We start from the raw sequence: 27,680 nt of genomic DNA on the forward strand, positions 1-27,680 counted from the left end.
AGTTTCAGGTCAGCCAAGGCTGGGGAGTAAGATCCTGTCTTAAAAAAAAAACTAAAATAAAATAAAAAAACAAAAAGGGCCCAAAACATTGCCTAGATAGTAAAGGTACTTGTTGCCCAAGACTGATGACCTGAGTTTGTTCCTGGAACCCACTGGTAGGAGAGAGCAAGCCAGCAGTGGTGGCGCACACCTGTAATCCCAGCACTCAGGAGGTAGAAATAGGCAAATCTCTGTGAGTTCAAGACCAGCCTGAGCTACAAAGTGAGTCCCTGTCTCAAAAACAAAAACGGAGAGAGCAAACTCCTCCACGTTGTCCTCTGACCACCGCACGTGAGTCCTGGCATATACATGCATGCACGCGTACACTTGTATCCAACCGGGGGAACGGGGATGACACAATGACTTAACAACACAGAACACCAAAAAATTAACAAGTCATAATTTTTAAAGTTGATAAGGTGCAAATGATAGATGTGGAATTCAAATAAACCAAGTAATTTAGTCACTTACTACAAATCCAGTGAAGGAATGTTGAAGATTTGTGTTCTGTGGATTTTTGGTGCCTGGCTATACTTAGCCATCTAGCAGAGGTGAGTGAGAACTGGTTGTAGGCCAGGTGTGATGCTGTACATCTGTAAGACCAGGTACTCTGGAAGCTGAGGTGAGAGTGTGTGAGCTCAAGGCCAGTCTGGGCAAGTGAGGCCTCTCCTCAAAATAAATGGAAAGGCTAGTGATACAGTTTATTGGTAAAATGTTTCCCTACTATGCAAGAGGCCTTGGTTTCAATTCCTAGTACTACCAAAATAAGAATATATAAAACTGGGCCGGGCGGTGGTGGCGCACGCCTTTAATCCCAGCACTCGGGAGGCAGAGCCAGGCGGATCTCTGTGAGTTCGAGGCCAGCCTGGTCTACAAAGTGAGTTCCAGGAAAGGCGCAAAGCTACAGAGAGAAACCCTGTCTCGAAAAACAAACAAAAAAAAAAAAAAAAAAAAAAAAAAAAAAAAAAAAAAAAAAAGAATATATAAAACTAGACAGTCTTTGATCTAGGCTTTATTTTTTAATCCTATGTTTTTTATTTAGTTATGTGTAGGTATAACTTACAAATAGTGAATACCTGAAGATGCAAAATGTTAATAGATATGGTTTGGTTTTATTGTTTTGAGACAAGGTTTCTGCTGTGAAGTCCAGGCTGGCCTTGAACTCACTATGTACCCTAGGCTAGACCTCAAAGACACAGCTAACGTCCTACTTTAGTCTTTGAAGTGTTTGAATTATAGGCATGTACCACCATGGCCAAGTTTTTGTGTTTCTTTTTTAATTTATTTAAGTATTTACTTATTATTGGGGCAGGCAGGGAGCATCATTTATGCCATGGCAAGTATGTGGAGGTCAGTTTGAAAGAGTAGGTTCTCTTCCCACCGTGGTTTTGAGGATGAAACTCATCTCATCAGGCTTGTACAGCCAATTCCTTCACCTGCTGACTATCTTGACAGTCCTGCCTTTGCTTAGAAATAAATGTACGCAGTGATGGTGCACACTTTTAATCCCAGCATTTAGGAGGCAGAAGCAAGTTGATCTCTGAGTTCAAGGCCTGCCTGTTCTGCAGAGCAAGTTCTAGGCCAGCCAAGGGCTACACAGAGAAACTCTACCTCCAAAAACAAAGAAACAAACCAAAAAAAAAAAAACCTTCCTGGACATTGGTGGCACATAATCCCAGCACTTGGGAGGCAAAGGCAAATGAATCTATGTGAGTTCCAGGCCAACCTGGTTTACATAGCAAGTTGCAGGGCAGCTAGGACTGCATGTGAGACCTTGTCTAAAGGAAAAAGAAGAGAAAAACAAGGGGCTAGAGAGATGGCTCAGTGGTTAAGGGCACTTGCTGCTCTTCCAGAGGACCCAGGTTTGATTCCCAGCACCCATATTTTGGCTAACAGCCATCTATGACTCCAGTTCCAGGAGAGTCCAACACCCTCCTTTGGCTTCTTCAGGTACTGAGCATGCATATCATGTACAGCTAAACATTCAGGCAACACTCATACACATCAGCTAAAATAAAGTAATAAGAAAAGTAAAATGGATGGCTCCTGGGTAATGATTCCCAGGGCTGACCTCTGGCCTCCATGCATACCTACACAAACAAATAGCTGTAGTGGGCAGCCATTCCAGCTTTGATCTGGAAGTTCCAACCCCCATTGAGACTTCGGCAACTGTCACGCCTACAAGGCGGGGCCAAGGGAGGCACCTGGAGACCTGAGATCTGGATGGGCTGTGCTCTCACTCTGTTCCGGGACCCTGGACGGTGGAGGTGGGCCAAGCAGAGCTCCAGAGAACACCGCTGGACTGCAATACACCTTCCCCAGACCCCGCGACCTACCTATCCCTTAATTTGTAAGTTATGCCATTAAATAAATCTCCTTTTAACTACATGGAGTGGCCTTAATAATTTCACCAAAACTGGCACCCAACGTGGGGCTCGAACCCATGACCCTGAGATTAAGAGTCTCATGCTCTACCGACAAATAGCAAAATGAATCTTCTTTAGATCATGGATAAAGAAAGACTTGATAAAGTATCACAGGACATTTGAATGACTTATAACTGGATGACAAATTAGTTTGTAAAAAGAATTTAATTTGAATCCAACTTTATAATTTAAACCTTTTAAATGAAAAATTACACTATTTGTGTGTGTGTGTGTGTGTGTGTCCGTCCATACGTGTCCGTGTCTGTGTCCGTGTGCACATGCACATTGTACAGGCAGGGTCGGAGGACAACTTACAGAAGTCTGTTTTCTCCTACCATGTGGGTCTCAGGGAGCAAACTCAGGTCATCAGACTTATCACTAAGTGCCTATACCTGCTGTACCGTCTTTTCAGCCCTTTTATAAAATTTGATATTAAATAGTACTTGAGATTAGTAACAGTTGTGTAGGTAATTGTGAGAACAAGAATTATATAACATGTCATTGTGTAAATTGCATTTGGTATGTGTTTTGTTGTTGCTGTTTAGTTTTTGTCTTTTTTTTGAAATATGGTTTCCTATACACCAGATGGCCTTGAATGTTTGATCTCACTTTGGCCTCTCAAATGCTGGGGTTACAGATGTGTATTACCTTGCCCATTATAAATTGTATGCTACGAGCCTTTGTTATTAAATGAATCCAAATGTAAGAAGTTATAATAATAAGGTATAATAAGATTTCAGATTAAAAATTAAAATGAAAAGTGGATCTGGGGGAGAGGGGACGTGGGGGGAACTAGGAAGAATGGAGTTAGGAAAACTGCAGTTGGGATGTAATATATGTGAGAAGAATAAATATAAAAACATTTATTTTAAAATGAAAAGAAGTATGATAGAAAAAGAGCCACAGACTTTGAAGTTAGAAGATTTCAATATATATCCCCATTTTGTCACAAATTACAATTTCTTTATTTTTATGTGTATGGATGGGGTTGTTTTGTTTTTAAAGATTTATGTATTTGTTATGTATACAGTGTTCTGCCTGCATGTATCCCTGCAGACCAGAAGAGGGCGCCAGATCTCATTACAGATGGTTGTGAGCCAACATGTGGGTGCTGGGAATTGAACTCGGGACCTCTGGAAGAGTAGGCAGTGCTCTTGACCCATCTCTCCAGTCCATGTATAGATGTTTTGTCTGCATGTATATGTGTGTACCTTGTGTGTGTCTGGTACCCAAAGAGGCCAGGAGAGGACATCAGATCCCCTGGGACTAGAGATACAGAGAATTGTGAGCCACCATGTGGGTGCTGGGAATCAAACCTGGCTTGATATATAGAAAATATAACAGTATTGTTTGTTAAAACAGCAAAATATGTTCTGTGGTTTATTGTTAGATGTATATAGAGGTGAAATATGTGACAGAAGATTGAAGTTAAATGAGAGTCTTTCATTGTTCAGGATGCAGTAAAGGTCCACATCCACATAGATTAGTAAGTCATGGATGTAGAAGACAAGACAAATACAAACGACAGAACTAAAGCCATACTGACAGTGGACATAATAAACATAGATGAATTCAGTACCTCAGTTAAAGTTGGCTGACTAGGTGAGGCACTGTACACCTGTGAGACCAGTACTTGAAAAGCTAAGAGGAGGAACTTGAGTTTGAAGCCAGCCTAGACCTTGGTTCGAAGGAGCGAAAAGACAGTTGTCAAATGAAATAGGAAACTAAAATAGAGTTAAAAGTATTTCTACAATGTATAGGAATTTTCTTATTATAAAAAAGGGTCCATTCAGGAGGAAACCATCTGGACTAGAGAGATGGCTCCATGTTAAGAGAATGTACTGCTTTTGCAGAGGACCCAAATTTGGTTCTAAGCATTCCCATTAAGTGGCTTACAACCTCCTATTACTCCAGCTCCAAGGGATCTGATACCTTTCCTCTGGGCTCTGCAGGTACCTACATGACCACATGTGCACACACATGTACACATAATTAAAAAATTTATTAAAGGGGTGAGAAATGGCTCAGTGGTTAAGAGTACTGGCTGCTCTTCCAGAGGACCAGGATTAGATTCCCAGCTCCCACATGAGGACTCACAACTGTCTGCAACTTCAGTCCAAAGGGATCCAACAAGCTCTTTCTAGCCCCCTCAGGCACCAGGCAAACACATGGTGCACAGACATACATGAAGGTAAAATACCCTTACCTGTTAATTTTTTTAAATTTTTTTTTTTTTTTTTTTTCGAGACAGGGTTTCTCTGTTTTAGTCTTGACTGTCCTGGAACTCACTCTGTAGACCACGCCGGCCTGGAACTCACAGAGATCTGCCTGCCAATTCCTTACTAGTGCTGGGATTAAAGATGTGCACCACCACCACCTGGCTCTTTAAATTTTTTTAAAAGAAAACTTAACTAAATTTACAATTATCCAACAGACCTTGTCACACAAAAAAGGAACGAATTTCTGTCATAGTTAGAGATGTTACTGTGCCTCTCCCAGCAGTTGATAGAACACGCAGACAGCACACCAGACAGGGTGCTAATGATTGTGCAACACAGTGAACCAACTTGACCTGCTTGGCACATTTGGAACACTACACTACACCCAACCACTACGTAATGTACGTCGTTTTAGGTTTGTCTGCTTTGAGATGAGGCTTGCTATATACGTAGCCCATGCTGCCCCTAAACTTGGAATCCTCTAACCTCAACCCCCATAGTGACAGTGCTGGGGTCGTAAGTGTAAGCCATTGGGTCCTGCTCATGAGACACTTACTGTTTTAATTTTTTAAAAAAAATACCTATTTTGTTTTATGTATGTTTTCCCTGTGTGTATGTATGTGCACTGTATGTGTGTACCTGATGCTTTTGGAGGTCAGAAGAGGGCATCTGATCCTCTGAAACCAGAGTTGTACATGGTTGTGAGCCACCATGTAGGTGCTGGGACTCGATCCTGGGTCCTCTGAAAGAGCAATAAGTGATCTTAACTGCTGAGCCATCTGTCTAGCCCCTTATTTTGTCTATTATTAGTGGGAGTGTGTGCTATATTTTGGGAGTCAGTTCTCTCCTTCCACTATGTGAGAGAACTCAGGTCTTCAGGCTTGCTCAGTAAGCTTTTATCTACAGAACCATCTCTCTGGCCTTTTTATTTTTGATTTAGGATCTTACTATAGTTCAGTGTCCTGGAACTCACTCTGTGTCTCAGGCTGGTCTTGAACTTCAAGTAATTCTCCTTCCTGAACCTCCCAAATGCTAGATTATAGGTGTGTACCACCATATTTTGTGTAATAACACACACTGTTGTATATATGGAATGTAATGTAAGTGTGGATGAGTTTGAGACAAGTTTGATCTACATCAGTGGTTCTCAACCTTCCTAATGCTTCAGCCCTTTAATACAGGTCCTCATGTTGTGGTGACCCCCAACCATACAATTATTTTCGATGCTACTTCATAACTGTAAATTTTGCTACTGTTATGAATCGTAATGTACCTGTGTTTTCTGATGGTCTTAGGTGATCCCTATAAAAGGGTCATTTGACCCCCTCCAAAGGGATTGAGACCCACAGGTTGAGAACCATTCATTGGTCTACACAGAGTTATAGGACAGCCAGGACTACACAGAGAGACCCTGTTTCAAAAAACAAACAAGTCAAGCCTATGCTTCCTCTTAATTTGAACTGTATGTGAGTGAGACTAGGAAGCACAAGGGCAGGAGGCACCTCACTACCCCATGGGAATGCCTTGCTGAGCAGAAGCTCTGCAACATGGGATCTTCTAGCTTCTTCAACAAAGGCAAAAGTTTGAGCCAGGAAATGTCTGCCTGTGTCTCTTTTAACTTGTGTGAGGTTTCCAGATAATAATCTGGGACTGGGGTAACAAGTTTGGTGGGCCTGAGACCCCTGAATATTTAGTCTTTTTTTTTTTTCTCAGCTTATGCAGGGCCTTGTGCCAGTGCCACACTTAAGAGTTTCAGCCCTGCCCTTGTGTTTTAGAGACAGGGTTCCACTGTGTAGCCCAAGCTGCCCTGGAACTTTTGATCTTCCTGCTTTTGCCTCCTGGGTGCTAAGATCATAGGCGGATGCCATCACACCTGGCTGGAGAGTTTTTAAAAGATTCATGGTTGCACTTCCGGGAGATCTTGTATATTATAAAGGCAGTTGGGCTGATTCTAAATATTTGGACAAACGTGAGTCACTGAAATAATATGCAGTTTGTCACTGAGAGTAGGGATGGGAGAGGGGAGGAGGAAGAATAGAAATATGAGTAAAGCCGGATGTGGTGGCTCACACCTGTAATCCTGCATTTGAAGGGAAGACAAGACCATAGAGGATCAGGAGTTCAGGGTCATCCTCAGCTACAAATGAATTCAAACCCAGCCCAGGCTGCTTAAGACCCTATCACATAAAACAAGCAAACATAAAAATACAAAGATAGATAGATGAATAAGTAAATGTTAATATGGATGAATGAATTGGAGGACATAAAATGCAGGGCCGGGTGTGGTTTCACCCCACTGCATGAACTAAGGTTCTGTTCTTCTAAAACATTTGACAGATTTAGGTAACTATGAAGAGAGAAGGAAAGAAAACACTGTTCCTGCCAGGTGGTGGTGGTGCATGCCTTTAATCCCAGCACTCGGGAGGCAGAGGCAGGTGGATCTCTGTGAGTTCGAGGCCAGCCTGGTCTACAGAGCAAGTTCCAGGACAGCCAGGGCTACACAGAGAAACCCTGTCTTGGGGGAGGCAGGAGTAATTGAAAAGTAACAATAACACCAACCTAGAGTGTTAAAAGGAGATAATTTTTCTTCAGTACATGTGTTAAACTCTTCCTGCCCCCAAACATTGTTTGCTCCTAGTATGAATTAGTTTACAGATGTGTGTATTGATGCATTTCTGTGAAGCAGCAATTGCACCTTAATCCCAGGAGTGAGTCCACAGAGCTTTTTCTTTCCTTTAGACTTCTCCAGAGAACCCTGGGACAGTAGGTGGAGTGCAAGGCTGCATTGTGTTGCTTTCCTGCTTTTTTTGCTGCCTTCCTGCCCCGCCCCTTGGCTGCTACCTTCTCTACCATTAAAGCACTGCTCGTGTTGTCCTTGTAAGGCCCTGGAGACCTTTGATCTCAGTTCTGAACTTGTAGTGTGTCAGCCATGTTTTGTGTTAAATCCTTAATATCAAGGGTTTCCCTAAGTAATAGGGTGATGGCAAAGTAGAATCTCACCTCTGCTCTCCCTATTTCCCTTCATTTCAAAGCATCTTCTTTCTAATGCCCCTCCCCAACCTAAGTCCCAAAGTTATGCAGAGTCTTTTTTGTGTGGGGAGAAAAATCTGATAAACAGATTCAAGGTGTCAACATGTGATGAAGTGCCCTCCCCTGAACTATCTAAATCCTGGAAATTTCTGGGAGGGAGTACTATTTAACAGTGACTCCTTAGTGGTGGAATTCCCTGCTTCAGGGATACAGAACTCATGCATATTGAGAGGACATCTACGTTGTGTATGCTAAAAATGTTGACCTGGTGGTCCTCATCATCTCACTGAATTTTTCTCTTAAATGATCCAGGTTGATTTGGCTCCTATAGAGATCTAAAGTGGACCTTTGCTGTCCGTGCGATATCCAGAGTGTGACTTGTCTGCATGATTGTTTATTATTGCCCCATCCTTTCCAGCTGCCACAGGAAGAAAGGGGACATTTTTAGAGGTTATACAGGACTAATAAGTTGGCGGTTTCTCCTTGCTCTCCTCCATGTACAGAAGAAGCAGAGCAGCCCTCTGGAGATCCAGGCATGGTCCTGGATGGTGTGGAAGCAGGGGACACAACACCTCCCACCAAGAGAAAAAGCAAGTTCTCAGGTTTTGGCAAGATCTTCAAGCCGTGGAAATGGAGGAAGAAAAAAAGTAGTGATAAATTTAAAGAGACATCAGAAGGTAAGATGCTAAGATTTAACTATGTGTTCTGAGGGATGAGGGTGGAGTGCTTGCCTAGTTTGAGCAAAGCCCTGGGTTCTTCTGCCCTTATAGCACAGAGGACCTAGTGCACTTGTGTTCTCCTGTGGTCCCTGCAGAGGGGAGGACCAAGGTCATTCTGAGTCATATATTGAGTTCCAGCCAACCTTGGCACCCACCATGAGAACTTGTCTCAATAAAATAAAATAAATATGGCTTCTAATTTTGAGAGTCCCGTTTGTGCTGAGGAGTAATTGAGCAGGTAAAGCATGTGATGCAAACATGAGGACCTGAGTTGGAACCCCCCGAACTTACATAAAGCCAGATTTGGTACACATACTATTGTAAGCCAGTGCTTCTGTGGGGAGATGAAAGGCTGAGACAGAGAATCGCCAGAAACCTGGGGCCAGCTGGCATGCAGTGGGGGAAGAAAGCAAACAAACCCAAGAGACCCAGCTCAACCGAAGTGGGTGAAAACTGATACTGGAGGTTGACCTCTGACCTTCGCGTGCAGACCATGTCCTGCTTGTGCCCAAGTGTGCTTGCACACATATACATACAAATTGTACACACACATAAAAGAAGAATAATTCCCTGATTTAGCTGGGCTTGGTGGTACAGGCTGTGGTCCTAGCACTTAGAAGGTGGAGGCATGAGGATCAAGAATTTAAGAATATCCTTGGTCAGTCTGGGTTATATGAGGCAAACCATAACAACAAAAGGGGGGAATTCTACTAATTAATTTATTGTTAAGTTGATTAATTTAGCAGACAGTGTCATGTAGCAGGGTATCCTTGTAGTCTTTATATAGCAAGGATGATCTTGAAATTGTGATTCTCCTGCCTCTGCCTCCTGAGCACTATGATTACAGGTATGTGCTATATCTCACTTATATGACGCTAGAGATTAAGCCAGGGCTTTGTGCTTGAAGGCACACACTCTACCAATTGAGCTTCCTATCTTAGAAGTACCCAACTTTTTCATATCTCCCTAAACTTCTCTAGCCTCCTACTTGAAGAGTCCATTTTTTTAGATTTAGGCTAATGAATGGTCCTTCATTGAGCCTTTACTCTCTTTTGCATTTTGTATTGAGGATTAAGCTTATGAACCTAAGGTAGGATACATACTAGGCTAGGCAAGTGCTCTACCACTGACCTACAGCCCTAGCCATCTTTTTCTGGTTGGTTTTGGTTTTTTTTAGGCAGGGCCTCAATTGGCCTGCTATCTACTTTCTTTCTTGCCTGGGATGGCCTCATTTGTAATACTTATTCTGCCTCAGCCTCCCAAGTGCTATGGTATGGACCATGATGTCTAGTTGTTGTTGTTTTTTTTTTTTTTTTTTTTTTTTTTTTGGTTTTTCGAGACAGGGTTTCTCTGTGTAGCTTTGCGCCTTTCCTGGGACTCACTTGGTAGCCCAGGCTGGCCTCGAACTCACAGAGATCCGCCTGGCTCTGCCTCCCGAGTGCTGGGATTAAAGGCGTGCGCCACCACCGCCCGGCTAGTTGTTGTTTTTTAAACTACAATTTGTTTGTTGGGTCAGATCACAGCACAAGGAGAAGTCTAATACAATTTGCAAAGTCTGTTCTTTCCTTCCACCATGTAGATTCCAGGAATCAAAATCCATCTATCAGGCTTGGCAGCAAGTACCTTTACCCACTGAGCAAACTTGCCAGCCTCTCTATTTATTTATTTATTTAATTTAAGAGATTTATTTATTTATTATGTATACAGTGAGTGTTCTGCCTGCAGGCCAGAAGAGGGCACCAGATCCCATTGTAGATGGTTGTGAGCCACCATGTGGTTGCTGGGAATTGAACTCAGGACCTCTCGAAGAACAGCCAGTGCTCTTAACCTCTGAGCCATCTCTCCAGCCCCCCATTTATTTTTTATTGTGATGCAGGTTCTCACTAGATTGCACAGACTGCCTTAAATTAACCATGACAATCCTCCTGCCTCAGCCTTTGGAATAGCTGAAATTTACAGGTCTGTTTCAGCAAGGCTGGCTGACACTTGTATTCTATAGCCTCATTCCCAGGTTGTATTCTGATGCAATTAAATCTGTTCAGCAAAGACAAGCTTAGTGTTGCACACCTGTTATCTCAGTGCTTGAGAGCCAGGAACATGAGGAGTGCCATGAGTATGGGGCTAGCCTGGGCTACATAGTGAGTTCTAGGCCAGTCAGAGCTGTATTGTAAGACTCCCTCTCAAAAATAAATCTGAAAATAAAAGGACCGGGTGGGAATACGCAGTGAGACTCTGGAGCAGCTGTCTTGTAGCAGATCTAAGGTGCTTCTTTTCCCTTAGCCCATGTCCCATCAGCATGGCTCATCTGTAAACGCCTTACTATTGAAGTCCCACTGAAGCTGCAGACATGTGAATATGGCTTCTTTGGGAGATGATACTTTCCCAGCACAGGAAATAAATGAAGATGCTTTGTTGTTTGATTTTTTTTTTTATATGTAGTTCTAGTTGTGGAACCCAGGGCCTTGAACATGCCAGGTAATCACTACTTTTGATCTAACACTCAGCCCCAGCAATTAATTTTGTTTTGTTTTGGTCAGAGCCTTGCCATGCCCTAGATGGCCTAGCACTGTGTAGCATAGGCTGGCCTCAAACTCTGCAGTATTCCTCAGCATCTTCCTCTCAAATGGTGATGTTTGTTTTGTTTGAGGCAGTCTTGTGTAGCCCATGCTAGTCTATGTAGCTGAGGCTATCCTGGAACTAATCCTGCCTCTACCTGCCTCCACCTCCCAAGTGCTAGGATTACATGTGGGACCATCCTCAGCTAAGTTTTTAAATGTAAAGGTAGTTTCCCTATTCTCTTTTTCCTTAAGAATACAAGAAATAGGAACCATTGTACTAAAAAAAAAAAAGAAAAGAAAAGAAAAAAGAAATAGGAACCACTTTATTTTTTTATACTTATAATGCTAAGAGTTATGTTGACCTTCCAACTGCCACATTTCTGAGTTCTGTTTTTCAATTTAATGTTAGTTTTAGAGCGAAAAATATCTATGCGAAAACCAAGAGAAGAGCTGGTTAAAAGAGGGGTTCTATTGGAAGACCCTGAGCAGGGTGAGTTCCACACGATGAGCATATGCCTGTCTCTACATGTGGTCTTTCGCTGGGTCTCACCAGGGGTTTGAATTTTCTTCCTGTGCTTTACTCTCACTGAAGTTATGGTGGAGGAACACTTTAAAAATGATTCCCTATTTCTTCCTAGGTGTCTGGCTTCACTCTTTTTTTTTTTTTTTTTTTTTTGGTTTTTCGAGACAGGGTTTCTCTGTGTAGCTTTGCGCCTTTCCTGGAACTCACTTGGTAGACCAGGCTGGCCTCGAACTCACAGAGATCCACCTGCCTCTGCCTCCCGAGTGCTGGGATTAAAGGCGTGTGCCACCACCGCCCGGCCTGGCTTCACTCTTAAGCTGTGAAATAGAGTGATTGGTGAAGGGTCCTGGGAGCAAAGATTCCATGTGTGTCTTCCTCCAACTTGTCACCTGCATTAGTGACAGCTATTTCAGATTGCCTGTTGATAGTTTGGACCAAATTGCCATCACCTCCATGCTCATCTTACAGTGATCACTCATTGACGTTTTAGTACCCATTGCTAGTTAATGATGTTGAGACTGTCTTGAGTGACTATTATAAAGCAGTGGGTTATAAATGTAAAACACAGTGTTATACCTTGATTTATTTCATTTCTCTTCAGTTTCATAGACGGAACAGTTTACTACTTTTGTGGAATTGCCATCTTGCTCCCTTCCTCTCCTAAAAATAAGAAGATGGCTCAATGGTTAAGGGTACTTGCTACTCTTACAGAGGACCTGGGTTCAATTCCAAGTACCCATGTAGTATCTTACAGCCATCTGTAACTCCAGTTCCAGGTGACCTATCACCTTCTTCTGGCTTCCCCTGCCACCAGGCAAGCACGTGGTGCACTGCTGTGGGATCCTTCTATACACTGTGAATGTGTGTTGCTCTCATTGGTTAAGAAAAAGCTGACAGGCTGGTAGTTGGGCAGGAAGTTAGTTAGGAAAGCCAAACTGAGAATGATGGGAAGAAGGAGGGTGGAGTCAGAGAGACACCAGCAGACATTGAAGGAGCAAGATACCAGAGCACTGGTAAGCCATGGGCCCCATGGTGATGCAAAGATGAAGAGAAATGGATTAACTTAAATGTAAGAGCTAGTTAGTAATAAGCTTGAGCTACTAACCAAGAATTTATAAGTAATATTAAGCCTCTGAGTGGTTATTCAGGAACTAGCAGGCAGGAGAGAACCATCCATTTACAGTGCACATACATGCATACATGCAAACAAAACACTAATACACTTAAAAATCAGCAACAAAAGATTTTTAAAAATTAGCCAGGTGGTGGCGGCAGCAGCGCACACCTTTAATCTCAGCAGAGTAAGTGGAGGCATAGGCGGATGGATCTCTGAGTTTGAGGCCAACCTGTTCTACAGAATTAGTTCTAGGACAGCCAGGGCTACACAAAGAAACCCTGTCTCAAAAAACAAAGAACAAAACAAAAAAAATTTAAATTAATAAAAGTACAGTGCTAGAGAGATGGTTCAGCAAGTAAAGGTACCTACAGAGAATTGATAGCCACAAGTTGTCTTCTAATCTCAGTATGTGCTCTATGACATATGAGCCATGGCACATACATACCCATGCACATTCACACATCCATAAATAAAAGTAATAATTTAAAAAAATAATTGAAAAGCCAGGCATAATGGCACATACCTTTAGTCCCAGTACTTGGAAGTCAAAGGCAGATGGATCTCTGTGAGTTCTAGGCCAGCCTGATCTACAGAGTAACTAGACCAGCCAGGGCTACCCAGTGATAACTCACTCAAAAAACAAAAGAAAATAAAATACACCTGGTCATAGTGGTACATACCTATAACCTCAGGAGGCAGAGTCAGGAGGATTACTAAGTTAAAAACCAGCCTGGTATACATAGAGAGCTCTAGGCCAGTCGGGATAGATGGTAAGACTCTGTCTGAAAAAGCTAGTTTAATAATTAACTAATTAATTAATTTAATAAAAATACACCACGGTGTGGTATGTCACACCTATAATCCAACAACAGTAGGCGACAGAGCCAGTTCAATCCAGTTCAAGGCTAGTCTAGACTGAGTATGAGACCTTGCTTCAAAACAAATAATTAGTAAAAATGCTTTACGGTTTCTTTAGCTTTAGAGATATATTTTATTTATGACTTGGCTTTTCTTCAATACTTTAGTCCAAACTCCACTGCTTACTGGGCATGCTTGAAGGACACCATCTAATCTCTTAGTGGGCGGTGATATGTTGGCTGACAGGAGCTGGTCTGTGAGAAGTTATTGGACTAACCCTAAAAATATCAAGAGATGAGAATACATGTGTATGCCCACACAAATAAAAATAAAACAAATCTTTAAATGACATTACTCTAAGCATTACTGTGGGAAGCAAGGAAAGACACTAACATCGTCCTGTGTCCAGGATATGAGACTGTCAGTCTCTGACTTCACTGTTTTTTCTCTCTTCTCTCTCTCTCTCTCTCTCTCTCTCTCTCTCTTTAAAGATTTATTTATTTATTATGTATACAGTGTTCTGTCTGCATGTATGCCTACACACCAGAGGAGGGCACCAGATCTCATTACAGATGGTTGTGAGCCACCATGTGGTTGCTGGGAATTGAACTCAGGACCTCTGGAAGAACAGCCAGTGCTCTTAACCTCTGAGCCATCTCTCCAGCCCCTTTTGCTCTCTCTTTTTTTAAAATATATTTTAAAAATATAGTTATAGATCTTTATTTTATGTATGGGTGTTTTGCTTGAATATATGTCTGCACCATGTGCCTCCCTGGTGCCCTTGGAGACTAGAAGAGTACATTAGATCACCTGGAACTGGAATTACAGACAGGTGTGAGCTGCCATGTGGGTACTGAGAATTGAACTCAGGTCCTCTGGAAGAGCAGCCAGTGCTCTTAACCACTGACCTCACCATTTTCAGCTTTGTCTTCTAAATAAGTCTAGGAGAAAGAACTTCAGGCACTAGGGATGTTTGTCTAATTGCTCCATGAAAGATCTCACTTCCTTTTCCACGGCCGTGTGTGATAATCAAAGGCTTCCCACTGCTCCAGGCTAGTGGCCATCGTTGTAGTTTAGTGTGTAGGGAATCTGTGTATATCATGTTAGCGTGGATTTACCCTTCCTGTCCCCAGGCTCCCTCAGTCAGCCCTGCTGTTTCTCCATGTACAGTAGTTTCTCTTGCTTTTCCAGTTCAGTCACTGCCTGTCTACAACCCTTCCTCCTAACAGGTTCCAGAGCCAACCTTCTGCAAGATAGACAACGTTACACCTCCCTGCTCCTTCTAATCCTAATCTTCATAGCTCGGTCCCTGCTTGCCTTTGCAGTCCTATACTTAATCATTGTAGTCCTACTCACAACTGTGAATACCTAGTCTCTAATACTGTACTCACTGCCAGTCCCTGATCATAATTTTAGCCTTTATATATTATTGCTTCTTTTTTAAATTATGTATATGTGTCTCTGTCGGGGTGTGTGCATATGACGGCAGATGCCCATATGGGTCAGAGGTGTAAGATCCCTAGAGCTGTAGTTACTGGTTATTGTGAGCTGCCTGGCATGGATGCTGGGAACTGAACTCAGGTCCTCTGCAAAAGCAGAATGTGCTCTTAACCATTAAGCCATCTTTCAAGCCCCTCCTATTGTCTTAATTTAAATAGTCTATCTTTTATCCATGTGGTGGGCTTCTGTTCCTTTTTCAGAACCTGCCGCTTTCTGTGGTGCTCCCCCAAACCCTTTCCCACCCCAGAAGAATGGAGTTTTCTTCGCTCCTACTATAGCCTTTCTATCACGAGTGTCCCTTTCCTCCTCAGTGCGGGGTGTAGGTCACAGGGCCTTATGTATGCTAGGCAAGTATTCCACGGAGCTTTTCCCCCACCTGAACATTGTCATATGTATGTAGGAGATTATTTATGTAGCACGTTACTTGATATAGTAGACAATAAGTTCCCTTTTGAAAGAGGAACTACTTCTTTCTGCTCCACATAACACAGATCTCCATAAGAAGCCTATGTATTAGAAAGAAGGTGGTAAGAGAGGCTAGAAACCGCCAGCTCTTCCCGTCTGGCCATGCCAGGCCTGTCACTTAGCTCTTTTCTTTGTCTTCTTGCAGGTGGTGACGAACCAGGAAAGCTGAGCCATGCCACATTAAAGAATGGCCACACTACCCCCATAGGGCGTGCCAGGCCTCCTAGTCCAGTCCCAGTGGAGGAAGAGCCAGTGAGAGGATCAAGTCTTAGGAATCTTACTCCAGAAGAGGATCCAAAGAAGAGACTCGGTAAAAGTGGGTGTCTGAGTTTGAAAGCCACAGACTGTTCTCGTTTGCCTCAGGGCTGCGAGAGAAGTCAGGTGGAGGCGGGGAGGGGGGTTCGTGCTCTTGAGAAACTGCAGTCTTCTCTGCTTGTTACTCTCAGCCTTTCCCCAGTCTCCTAAATTTATGATTCTTTCTCTGCCTCTTTCTTTTTTCTCTGTTTGTTTGTTTGTTTGTTTGGAGACAGTGTCTCTATGTGTAGACCAGGCCGGCCTCAAACTCAGAGATTTTCCTGCCTCTGCCTCCCAAATTCTGGGATTAAAGTCATGTGCCACCATACCCACTTCTCCATCCTCATTCTTTGACACAGAGTCTCACTCTGAAGCTCAGGCTGGCCTGGATCTCATGGTGGTCTTCCTGACTTAGCCTCCCACATGCTGAGTTTCAGATGTGAGCCGTCACACTTAGCTCTCCTGCAGGATTCTGTCAAGCGCCACATTGTGTTCTCCCCAAGGAATTTTGTGTGTGCTTTTATGGGTACAGGACCATATGCATGTGGGTGCTAGAAGTAGCATTGGTGTCTCCTTTTTGTTCTCCACCTTTTTATTTTTTCCTTTTTTGGGGGGTGGGTTTAAAATTTATTTTTTTAATTTAATTTAATTTTGGTTTTTCAAGACAGAGTTTCTCTGTGTAGCCTTGGCTGTCCTGGATCTAGCTCTGTAGACCAGGCTAGCCTCAAACTCAGTGATCTGCTTGACTCCTTCAGTTCTGGGATTAAAGGCCTGTGCCACCACCACCCAGCTTATTTATTTATTTTGAGACAGCATTTCTTACTGAACCCAGAGCTCACTGCTTAGTTAGAATGGATGGCCAGTAAGCTCCAGTGATCTTGTCTCTACTGCACCCCCAGCACAGCTCTAGGGTTAGAACCTAGCTTTTATATAAATATGGAGTGGTGCGTTTATCTAATTACTCTTCATCAATCAAAACTTGGGAGTCAAATAGCAGGGTTAGAACCTGAATGATCAGAGAAGCGGTGTGGTCGAGAAGTGACCAGTGACCTCCTATCTCTTTCCTTCCTTCCCACCCCGCCCTACTACTTCCTGTGTCTGTCTGTCCTCAGTCCTCCAAAACCTCTATGGTTAATTTTGGTCAGCAGGTAGCTAGCTCTGCCCTCCGATCCGAAACAAACTTTATTGTCAATCTCAGTATGCAATCAAAGTATCACACAACAGTAGAGATCTGAACTCAGTCCTCATGCTTGTGTGACAGGCACTTACCTGATGTGTCCTTGGTAGTAGGCTTTTGTAGGAAGCAAGAGCCTATTACCCTTACTGAACCTCTCTTCTGGACACTCCCTAAGCATGCTGAAGGCAGCTGGAAAATGGTCTGTAAACTAATTTGTAAATTCACTGATGAAGTTGGTTGTAGATGTGTTCACACTTTCAGTCTCTTCCTTTTGAAATCCTCTTTTATCGCACAGGCTCCACTGGAAGCCAGCCTAACTCCGAAGTGGAGTCTGCTCCTGAGCACCTAGCTAAGCAGCCTCTGCTCCCCCCAAGAAGACTCTCGTCCTCTTCTAACGAAGCAAGCGAAGGGCAAGCAAAGGAGACTTTGTCTGGCAGTGCCGTGAGATCCGTCTCCTCCACTCCTGGCTCCACCGCCACGACACCTGCTGTCACCACTGCTGCCCCAAACCTCACAAGGACTGCTCATCCCTCTGTCACCCCTGCCCCAGCCCCCAGGACTCTGCTGCCACCTGCTGCTGCCGCCTCCTCCACCACTAGTACCACCGTCCCCCCTGCCAAGCAGCCCCCCATTCCCCCTCCTAAACCAGCCCACAGAAACAGCAACCCTGTCATTGGTGAGTCTTCAGATTTGGGGTGGGCATTTGGTTTGGTTTGGATAGTTATTTTATTGAATGACTGCTAGATTACTGATTGGGTCTGTGAAAGAGTTTTCTAACTCATCTCTTGGAATATTCTCAATATAGAAAAAAGTTTTAGAGCCAGGCCGTGTGTGGCGCATGCGTTTAATCCCAGCACTTGGGAGGCAGAGACAGGCAGATCTCTGTGAGTTTGAGGCCAGCCGGGTGTCAAAAAAAAAAGAAAGAAAGGAAGGAAGAAAAAGTTCTAAGAATAAGACAAAACTGGCCATGAATTAGAAACGTCAGTAAAATTAAGTTGAAATATGGGGAAATATGTTTTATTATATAGGTATTACAAAACTAACTTTAACATTGCTTATTTAATTTATTTATTTGATTTTAGTTTTTCAAGACAGGGGACAGGGTTTCTCTTTGTAGACCTGGCTGTCCTGGAACTCACTCTGTAGACCAGGCTGGCCTTGAACTCACAAAGATCCACCTGCCTCTGCCTCCCAAGTTCTGGGATTAAAGATGTGCATCATCACTGCCTGACTGATAATTACATTTTTGAAAATTTAAAAAGAATATTCCCTAGAACTAGGCATTGGTGACACTTGGGAATGTGTCAGGTGGTGGAGGCAGGAGAATCATGACTCAAGGATATCATCTTTGGATATGTGAGTTTGAGGCCAGCCTGAGCTACATGAAACTCTGTCTCAACTCCTCTCTCTTTGAAAAAAACAAAAACAGCAGTAACAAAAAAATCCATTACCTATAGTTGATGGACTGGATATTGAAGGCAAAAGCAAGCTTGACCATCATGGTAAGACCTTTGGTCTCACTGAGGAAATAAGAATAATGGCAAGGTTTACAAGGGGCAAGGTGAGTGTCTCATCTACTTTAAACTATCAGTTCCTTCTCTAAACATAAGTCTAGTAGCTAAAATGATAGTTTTGTCAGTGTCCTAACTTGTGATTCCGTGTCCAGTATAGTATCTTCATGGGAACTACAGAGGTATTTAAGTAGTACTGATAACATCATGTTTTATCTTGGGGAGAGTTAAAGTGCTACTCTTGCCAGGTGTGGTGGCATGCTGTAAACTGAGCACTCAGGAAACAGAGACAGGAGAGTTTGCCAAAGCTGAGACTGTCCTTGTCAGCATAGCAGGTTCCAGGTCGGAGTCTGTAGATCCTGTCTTAAAAATAGATAGATAGATAGATAGATAGATAGATAGATAGATAGATAGATTTAGAAAAAAATGATGGTAAAGGAAGAGCCAGGCCTACTAGAACTGGCCTATGATTTCAGCTACTCAGGATTGCAAATTCAAGGCCTATATGGTCAGTCTTAAACTTCGTGAGATCCTGTCTCAGAATGTTAAAGAACAGTGAGGGATAGGGATACAGCTGGCTGGTGTGCGTGTGTGCGTGCATGTGTATGTATGTGTGTGTGTATAATGCTAGCCTAGTCAGGACCACTACAGAATGAAAGCAGGGAAGTGTATCAGTATATGTTTATAGGCTTAGTAAATTACTTTGCATTTCCTAAAGACTTGCTTAGGTCTATTTTCCTGTCATAATTGCACTTCATACAAGAATTTTCCAGAAAGGGAAGAAAAAGGGAAAGCTGTTACTGATAAGTGTTTCAGAGCTAATGAAAGTGTAATTTTTCAGGAAAAACAGTATTAAAGTTCTTGCTAATGATTGCACAGCTAATGAATAAAAAGTATCCTCATTAAGACTCTTAATGTCTGTCACTCAGCTGGGTGGAGTGACTAGAACCTTATCAGGCTTCCAGAGTAGCGTTGGACAGACAGGTTGTAGTAGCACCGTAGGAACAGGATCATCACGATAGCAACACCTTAGTGATGATGTTGTCCTGACTTAGCTCTGAGGAACCTGAGGAGCTTTCACATGGACTTTCAAAACCACCATGGGCTGTAGTGAATGATTGTATCTGTTATATGCAGAGGCAACTAGAAGTGCAGATGTTGTGACTCACAAGGTTGTAACTAATGTGGGACAGAAACTCACCTGTGATCTCGACAGTTCACCTAGAAGGCCCTCGTGGATGAGGGAACACTGATCCCAGAGGCTCTGATGTCAGCCCAGCCTAGGGCCTGTGAGTCTGTGAATAGATTCACAGAGGATGCTCATGCTGCTAGTCCTGGGACAGGGTGATATGCTCCTACTCAGGGACGGTGCTGTTTCTAAGTTTTGGCAACACCTAAAATCACTAACTGGCTGTGGTGCTCCACATCTATCATCTCAGTACTGGGGAGGTATGAGTTTAAGGTCATCCTCGGCTTCATAATAAGTTCAAAAATTGATAGCCCAGAGCAACAGGCCTTGTGACCTAAGACAGGTTATTATTCCTAAAACAGGAACATTATTCCATGACAGGCCCTCACAGAAGAAAAATGGGTAAGTCAGAGTTTTTATTAAGATTAAATAGATAGGATTTAAAAGTTAGACCTTATTCTAAAATTAGTGACCTTCCTAATGCTTTGATTATAAAGTACCGTTTCTGTCACAGAAAGATTATGATCACAAATGGTTTACTTAGTATCAACTGTTACTTAGAAATGATAGGCTGAGTTAGGGGGGTGGGAATCTTTGGAGAAATGACTCATCAGTTAAGCACACTTCTGGTTCTTTCAAAACTAGTGGGCCTGATGTCCTGTAGTGTTAGCTCCAGGGGACCCAGTGCCCTTTTCTGGCCTCTGTGGGCACCCACACACAAACATACATAAAAATAGAATAAAGCTCTAAAAGTAGAAAAAGAAAAATCTCTTGGGACCCAGGAGAGAGCTCAGTCTGTAAAGTACATACATGCCTTTGCAAGCATAAGGACCTGTGTTGACCCCTAGAATTCACCTTAAAAAAAGTTGGTGTAATGGTGCCCTGTGAGTGCTAGGGAGACAGGCCTTGGCGGGTTGGGCCAAGGTGCCCAGGTGGGTGAGGGAGACATGCCATGCATACGCGGTGTGGGGCTGGTGTGGGGCTGCGGCATGGGGCTGCGGCGTGAAGCGGTGGAAAGTTACTCATTACCATGCAGACACGGCATCCACATGGCAAGTTTTATTATTAAAGGGAGAGAGGAGAGAGAAGGAAGGAGGGAGGCAGGGAGGCAGGGAGGCAGGGAGGGAGATGCACGCTCACTACTTTTGGGGAGAGGAGGGGAGGGAAAGGGAGAAGGGGGAGGAGTTTTTTCTTAAAGGGGACTTGATGATGTCAGGACGCTGGGCGGGTCCCCAAGGGGTGGTTCAGAATACTAACAGGCTGGTGGATTCTTGGGATCACAGGCCAGTCAGTCTAGCCTAATTGGCAAGCCTCAGGTATCAGTGAGAGGCTATCTTAAAAAACAAGATTAGGGCTGGAGCTATGGCTCAGAGGTTAAGAGCACTGCTTGCTCTTCCAAAGGTCCTGAGTTCAATTCCCAGCAACCACATGGTGGCTCACAACCATCTGTAATGAGATCTGGCGCCCTCTTCTGGCCTGCAGGGATATGTGCAGACAGAACACTGTATACATAATAAATAAATAAATCTTTAAAAAAAAAAAAAACAAGATTAAAGCCAGGTTGATGAGTTCCAGGCCAACCTACAGGCTATATAGTGAGACCCTGTCTCAAAAAAATTTAAGCGATTTACTTCATCAATTAAAAATTAAAATGCTCACCAGGGTGGTGGAGGGCACACCTTTAATCCCAGCTTCTGGGAAGCAGATCTCTGTGAGTTCTGAGCTAGTCTGGTCTACAGAGCAAGTTCCAAGACAGACAGAGCTGTTGTTATACAGAGAAATCATGTCTCAAAAAACAAAATTAAAATGCTCAAATATGGTCTTATTGTGGTGAAGGCACACATCTTTAATTCTAGCACTCAGGAGACAGAAGCAGGCAGAGCTCTGTGAGTTTGAGGCCAGCCTGGTCTACAAAGTGAGTTCTAACATAGCCAGGGCTACCCAGAGAAACTCTGTCTCAAAAAAAAAAAAAAGATCTTGTTAGAGGCCAATTTTATTGTAGATGGAATGGCTAACTGCTATTCTTATCTTTGTGTATCATGTACAGGGGTTTTCGAGATTGTCCTTTTTATTTATTTGTTTGGGTGGGGTTTCTTGTTTTTATTTTTATTTTTCTGGCAAGGTCTCATCTGTAATCCAGCCTTGAAATCACTATGTGGCCAAGGATGGTCTTGAACTCCTCATCCTCCTCTCCCGGCTGAGACTGTAGGCACTCACTACCGTGTCAGCAGTAAATCCCCTGTGTGAAGTTTAGTTGTAATAAGTGATATGACAGTCCTGGACTAGCTCAGTCTTTACTCTGGGTGTATTCGTGGAATGAGATTAAGGGAAAATGACATTTTATTTGAGGAAATTTATAGATTCTTTGAGAACATTGGATAAACTGAAATAAAAGATTCAGATAGATGATTAGAGGTTGCTCATCAAAATAACGCCTCTTTAATTGGTTCACAGGTTAGCTTCTGTATGATGTGATGGCCCACTTCTTGCATAGATTAATGCCTGAGTCATGTGGGCTCTGGGAAGATCAGTAGGGATATATGCTGTCATGATATAGAGTAAGAGCGTCTCATAAACATGTATTGAGGGCACATTGTGTGTATGCCTGTGAACATGCTGCTGATGGAGGCCAGAGTTGTCCTGCCAGCAAATCCAGAGTGTAATGCAAAGTGAACATGGACTTACCAAGGGGCCGGAAGAGGTGTGCAGACTAACAAAGGGCAGTGTGGAGCAGAGGATGGAGTAATGGTCTAATGTTACAGGCCATGTTTGTTTGTAGAATGACCTTGGGCAAGTTACCTCGTGTCTGGCTTCAGTTTCGTTTTGGAGGAAAAGAGAAAAAAAAAAGATACCTTGTTTTCCCTTGTCACTCAGGGGTACTGGAGACTTAGGACATATAGTTCTGTGAGATGGCTCAGTGAGAAAGGTACTTAAGGCCACCAAGCTTGACAACCTCAACTTGATCCTCTTGACTTACATGGTGGGAAAAAAGAATCAATTACCCCCAAGTTGTTTTGTTTTCGAAACAAGGTTTCTTTGGTAGCCTTGGTTGGCTGTCCTAGAACAAGCCCTGTAGACCAAACTGCCTTCAAACTCAAAGATCCACACCTGCCTCTGCCTCCCAGGTGCTGGGATTAAAGGTGTGCACCACCACCGTCCAGGAATTTAAAAAAGCTTTTTAAAAGACGTTAAAAAAAAAGAAAAGAAAAAAAAAAAAACTTTAATTTCTTTGAAGGACTTTGCATTTGCCATAATAAGATTTATTAAATAGCTTTATTGAATTTTATTGAACAATATATAATACAAGGCTGAGATTTTCAGGTATCATCATTTATCAGGGTATGGTAAGAATGGCCAAGAGCTTGGGGTGCTTTTGGTTTTAATTAATTATTATTATTGTGTGTGTATGATGTTGTGAGTGCCGATACACACATACCGCAGTGCACTGTACAGGTCAGAAGACAGCTTTCAGGAATTGCTTCTCACCTTCCTCTATGAGTTAAGGATCAAACTCAGGTCATCATGCTTGGAGGTATGTGCCTTTACCTACTGAGCCATCCTGCCCACCCAGGTTGGTTGGATTTTAAGACTAAATTTTATTGGCTGGTGGTGTTCTACCCCCACAGCCCCAACGACACAGATGAGACAGAGTCCTGCTGTATAGCCCTGGCAGGCCTGGAGCTAAGTGTGCAGAGAAAGCTGGTCTCAAACTTGTGCTGCTCTTCCTGAGTGCTGGGATTATGGGTTGGACAGATGACATAGCAGTTAGGAGCACTGGCTGCTCCTCTAGAGAACCTTGGTTCAGTTCCCAGCACCCACACGGCAGCTCACGACCATCTGTAACTCCAGTGCCAGGGGATCCAGGGCCCTTTTTCTGGACTCCAGAGGCACTAGTCCAGGTACATATGTGGCACATAGACATACATGTAGACCTCTGTAGACCAGGCTAGCCTTGCACTCAGAGATCCACCTACCTCTGCCTCCTGAGCACTGGGGTAAAAGGCATTCTCCACCACTGCTCAATTACAAACAGCTTTTTAGTAAGTCCCGTCCCCCCCCCCCATCAATTCTGTTTATCCATCAGCTCATAGAGTTGCCATATCTATCATCATAGTAATTAAATGTTAATCATCAGATTAACATTCTTACAGCTCTACTCATTAGATCCTCTACCTGAATAAATACCAATTTTGTTTCAGGAATTGCAAAGCCATGAAATGATATAATTGCCTGAAAGGTTAGTTCTGACCTAGGTCTTCAGTGCTTTGTAAAGCATGTTAACAAGGTGTTGTTCTCTTCTTTCCAGCTGAACTATCCCAAGCAATAAACAGTGGTACACTGTTGCCGAAACCATCCCCACCCTTACCACCCAAGAGAGGCATTCCGTCAACCTCAGGACCCACCTCAGAGCCTGCTGCTTCACCCACAACAAAACCAGCAAATGATCAAAGAGAAAAAACTGTCACTGTGTGTTCGGATCCACCGATGATAATCCCGCCTTCCTCCCCATCGCCCCCACTGCCGACTCACATACCTCCAGAGCCCCCACGGTCCCCACCATTCCCTGCTAAGACTTTTCACGTTGTGTCAGAAGTTGAGTTTTCCCCTCCTTTAGATCTATCCCAGGACATATCCCAGCAGGAAAATCAGAAAAAGGAAGTCCCCAAGAAGATACAGGACCAGAGCTTCGGGGACCCCCACATACCCTCCAGGCTGCCCCCACTCCCGCTGCATATCCGAATTCAACAGGCCCTTACTAGCCCCCTTCCTATGACTCCTCCCTTGGAAGGTGCTCACAGAGCTCATTCACAGCTGTTTGAGAACAGTGACAGCTTCTCTGAGGACAGTGGGACCCTGGGTCGGACCAGGTCACTTCCCATCACGATTGAAATGCTGAAAGTGTGAGTGTTTCTGCCTGCTTCCTGTTTCTGTGTGTAGTGTAGATAGCCCACATGGGAAACATCCTTTAGAAAATGTGGGTAAATTAAAGTTCAAGGAATGCTCTGCCCAGAGAGTCAGTCCAGAAACAGGGCTTTTTACCTTGCTGATTTCTCTTAACTTGTGAGGTTTTTAATGGATTTTTATGGTGATTTCTGTGTTGACACCAAAATTGCCTTTTGTAGATATGAGCATTAACACTACAAGTCTTACATGACACACATGTATTACATGGTACTTAAGAGCTTTTGCTGATACCAAGGAAGCCCTGGGTTATCACATCTCTCCAACTCCTGGCATGTCACTCAGCCTCTCTGTTCTTTTAATATCTCATCTCTAAATGGGGGTAGTGTCCACTCCAAAGGCTTCTGTGAAAGAAATGAGGCAAATTGTGAAATGTGCCAGTGTCTACTAAGAAACAGCCTGGGATTTGAACCCAGTGCTTTTCGGATTCATGATTTTTGTTTGTTTGTTTGTTTGTTTTTGAGACAGGGTTTCTCTGTGCAGTTTTGGTGCATGGATTCATGAATCTTAAAAGGCTTCTTGGGAAGAATGTTAATGTTTAAGACAGGGATTTATGCATCTTTCCACTAATGGACTTCTTGTATGTTTCAATCCCTTTGAAAAGCCTCATTGTTTCTGAAAAAAACAAAACAAAACAAAACAAAACCATAGTGGGCTGGAGAGATGGCTCAGAGGTTAAGAGCACTGCCTGCTCTTCCAGAGGACCCAGGTTCAATTCCCAGCAACCACATGGTGACTAACAACCATCTCTAGAGGGATCTGATGCCCTCTTCTGGCATAAAGTTGTACATGCAGATAAAGCACTAATATACATAAATACATAATAGAATCTTAAAAAAAAAAAAAACATATACTTATGTTCATTTGTTAGTCCAGACGATGAAGAAGAGGAGCAGACCTGCCCACTGGCATTTGTTGAAGACATGACATCTACCTCAGTCACTCCTAAACTGCCACAGTGTCTGCAAGAGGAAGAAAAGGAGAGCGACTCGGATTCGGAGGGTCCCATTCAGTATCGAGATGAGGAAGATGAAGATGAAGAAGACGAAAGCCATCAGAGTAAGAAAGGAGGGCAAGTGGGGGAGTTCTGTGTGTGTGTGTGTGTGTGTGTGTGTGTGTGTGTGTGTGTGCGCGCGCGCGAGCGTGCGAGTGCTGGGAACTGGGCACCACGCCGGCCAGGCAGACCAAGAGTGGGAACAGCTTCCCTGTTCCATGGAGTCCTCTGGCTGCTGGAAACTGGTGTGAAGGATCACTCCCCCACCCCCCTTTGCCATGTCTCTGCTGGGGGAAGCCATGAGAGGGAGCCACATTGACAAAATCATTCGGATTTTGCATCCTTAGTGCTAAGATTAAAAGTGTGTGCCTAGCCGGGCGGTGGTGGCGCACGCCTTTAATCCCAGCACTCGGGAGGCAGAGCCAGGCGGATCTCTGTGAGTTCAAGGCCAGCCTGGTCTCCAAAGCAGTTCCAAGAAAGGCGCAAAGCTACACAGAGAAACCCTGTCTTGAAAAACCAAAAAAAATAAAAAATAAAAAAATAAAGGTGTGTGCCATCATCATTCAGATGCTTTGTCACCCAGAGACCAGAGGTGTAGTTCAGTTGTAGAGCCTGTGCTAAGTTAAGTACAGAGCCTGGATTCAGTCCCCAATTCAAAAATAGAAAAATAAAAAACCAAAACCATTCACCTTCAAGATAGAAACTTAAGAATTATAGAGAAGAGCTGGTACTTAAGAATTATACAGAAAAGTTAGGTGAGATACTGGAGAACTGGCTCAGTAGTTAAGAATGGATACTGCAGCCGGGCGGTGGTGGCGCTCGCCTTTAATCCCAGCACTTGGGAGGCAGAGCCAGGCGGATCTCTGTGAGTTGGAGGCCAGCCTGGTCTACAGAGCGAGATCCAGGACAGGCTCCAAAGCTACACAGAGAAACCCTGTCTCGAAAAAACCAAAACAAAAGAATGGATACTGCTCTTGCAGAGGACCCGAGTTTGGTTCCCAGTACCCATATTGGGTAGCTCACAACCTCCTGTAACTCTGGCTCCAGGGGATCCAATACCTCTGGCCTCTGAGGGAACTTACACTCATGTACACATACCTCCACACAGACATACATACATCATTAAAAATAATCTTATAAGGAAGACTTAATGAAAGAGATAAATAATGATTTTTCTTTAATATAATGAACTTCTTGAGAACCCAAACTAAAAAGTATGGTTTTTAGGTGTGGTGACTTACACTTATAACCATAGCATTTAAGAGACTAAGGCAGGAGTGTTACATTAGTTGGAATATAGCCTAAGCTGCCAATTAGCTCAAAAACCAAAAATGGACTGGAGCGATGGAGGGAGGGTGGGAGGGAGGGAGAGGGTGGGAGTGTTAGCTACATGAAACCCTGTCTCTAAACAGCAAAGGAAGCAAGGCTAGGAGGAGACTTACAGATGACTCTAGTCCAGCTACTAAGGGGTGGAGGTGGCAAGGTCAAGTGAACTTGGGAGTTTGAGAGCAGCCTGACAACATAGTAACATAGTAAAATCCTCTCTCAGAACAAAGTTGAACAGATTAGAAGTCTATTAATATAAAAGCTTTCATGTTTTAAATCAGAGGACTGCCCCAGAATAGACAATTACATTTTTAGAAACTTTCACTTTTGGGGCAGTGGTGGCGTACGCCTTTAATCCCAGCACACAAGAGGCAGAGGCAGGCAGATCTCTGTGAGTTCGAGGCCAGCCTGGTTTACAGAGAGAGTTCCAGGACAGCCAGTACTGTTACACAAAGAAACCCTTTCTCAAAAAACAAAATAAAATAATAAGGGTGCTGGAGAGATGGTTCAGTGATTAAGAGCACTGACTGCTCTTCCTGAGGACCTGGGTTCAATTCCAAGTGCCCACATGGCAGCTCACAACTGCCTGTAACTCCAGTTCCAGGGGATCCAATACCCTCATACAGACAAATGTGCACATAAAGTAAAAAAATAAACTCTCACTAAATGAGGAAGGTGTAGAGGGCTGATAGAAGAGAGAAGGTATTCTTTATCTGTCTCATTCCATTTTGCTGAAAGTATCTTTAAATGTCTTATGTTGTTCCTTCCTCTGT

The 27,680-nt window shown here is 43.4% G+C and overlaps 1 protein-coding gene across 5 annotated transcripts in view; it reads left to right on the forward strand.

Annotated features, from left to right (window-relative positions):
- Phactr4 (phosphatase and actin regulator 4) overlaps window positions 1–27,680 on the forward strand; it is a 77,886-nt gene that overhangs the window by 32,280 nt on the left and 17,926 nt on the right. For 2 of the 5 annotated variants that reach the window (XM_052716977.1, XM_052716975.1), the window contains 6 exons: window positions 8,218–8,391; window positions 11,401–11,481; window positions 15,600–15,770; window positions 17,221–17,601; window positions 23,932–24,526; window positions 25,459–25,646. In XM_052716977.1, coding sequence (XP_052572937.1) covers window positions 8,218–8,391; window positions 11,401–11,481; window positions 15,600–15,770; window positions 17,221–17,601; window positions 23,932–24,526; window positions 25,459–25,646 — 1,590 coding nt within the window. The remainder of the gene's footprint in view (window positions 1–8,217; window positions 8,392–11,400; window positions 11,482–15,599; window positions 15,771–17,220; window positions 17,602–23,931; window positions 24,527–25,458; window positions 25,647–27,680) is intronic. The other 3 variants (XM_052716976.1, XM_052716978.1, XM_052716980.1) reach the window with 3 other exon arrangements.

This window comes from Peromyscus californicus, unplaced genomic scaffold (assembly GCF_007827085.1).
Source record: "Peromyscus californicus insignis strain IS unplaced genomic scaffold, ASM782708v3 Scaffold_5__1_contigs__length_169319896, whole genome shotgun sequence".
NCBI classification, from domain to species: Eukaryota; Metazoa; Chordata; class Mammalia; order Rodentia; family Cricetidae; genus Peromyscus; species Peromyscus californicus.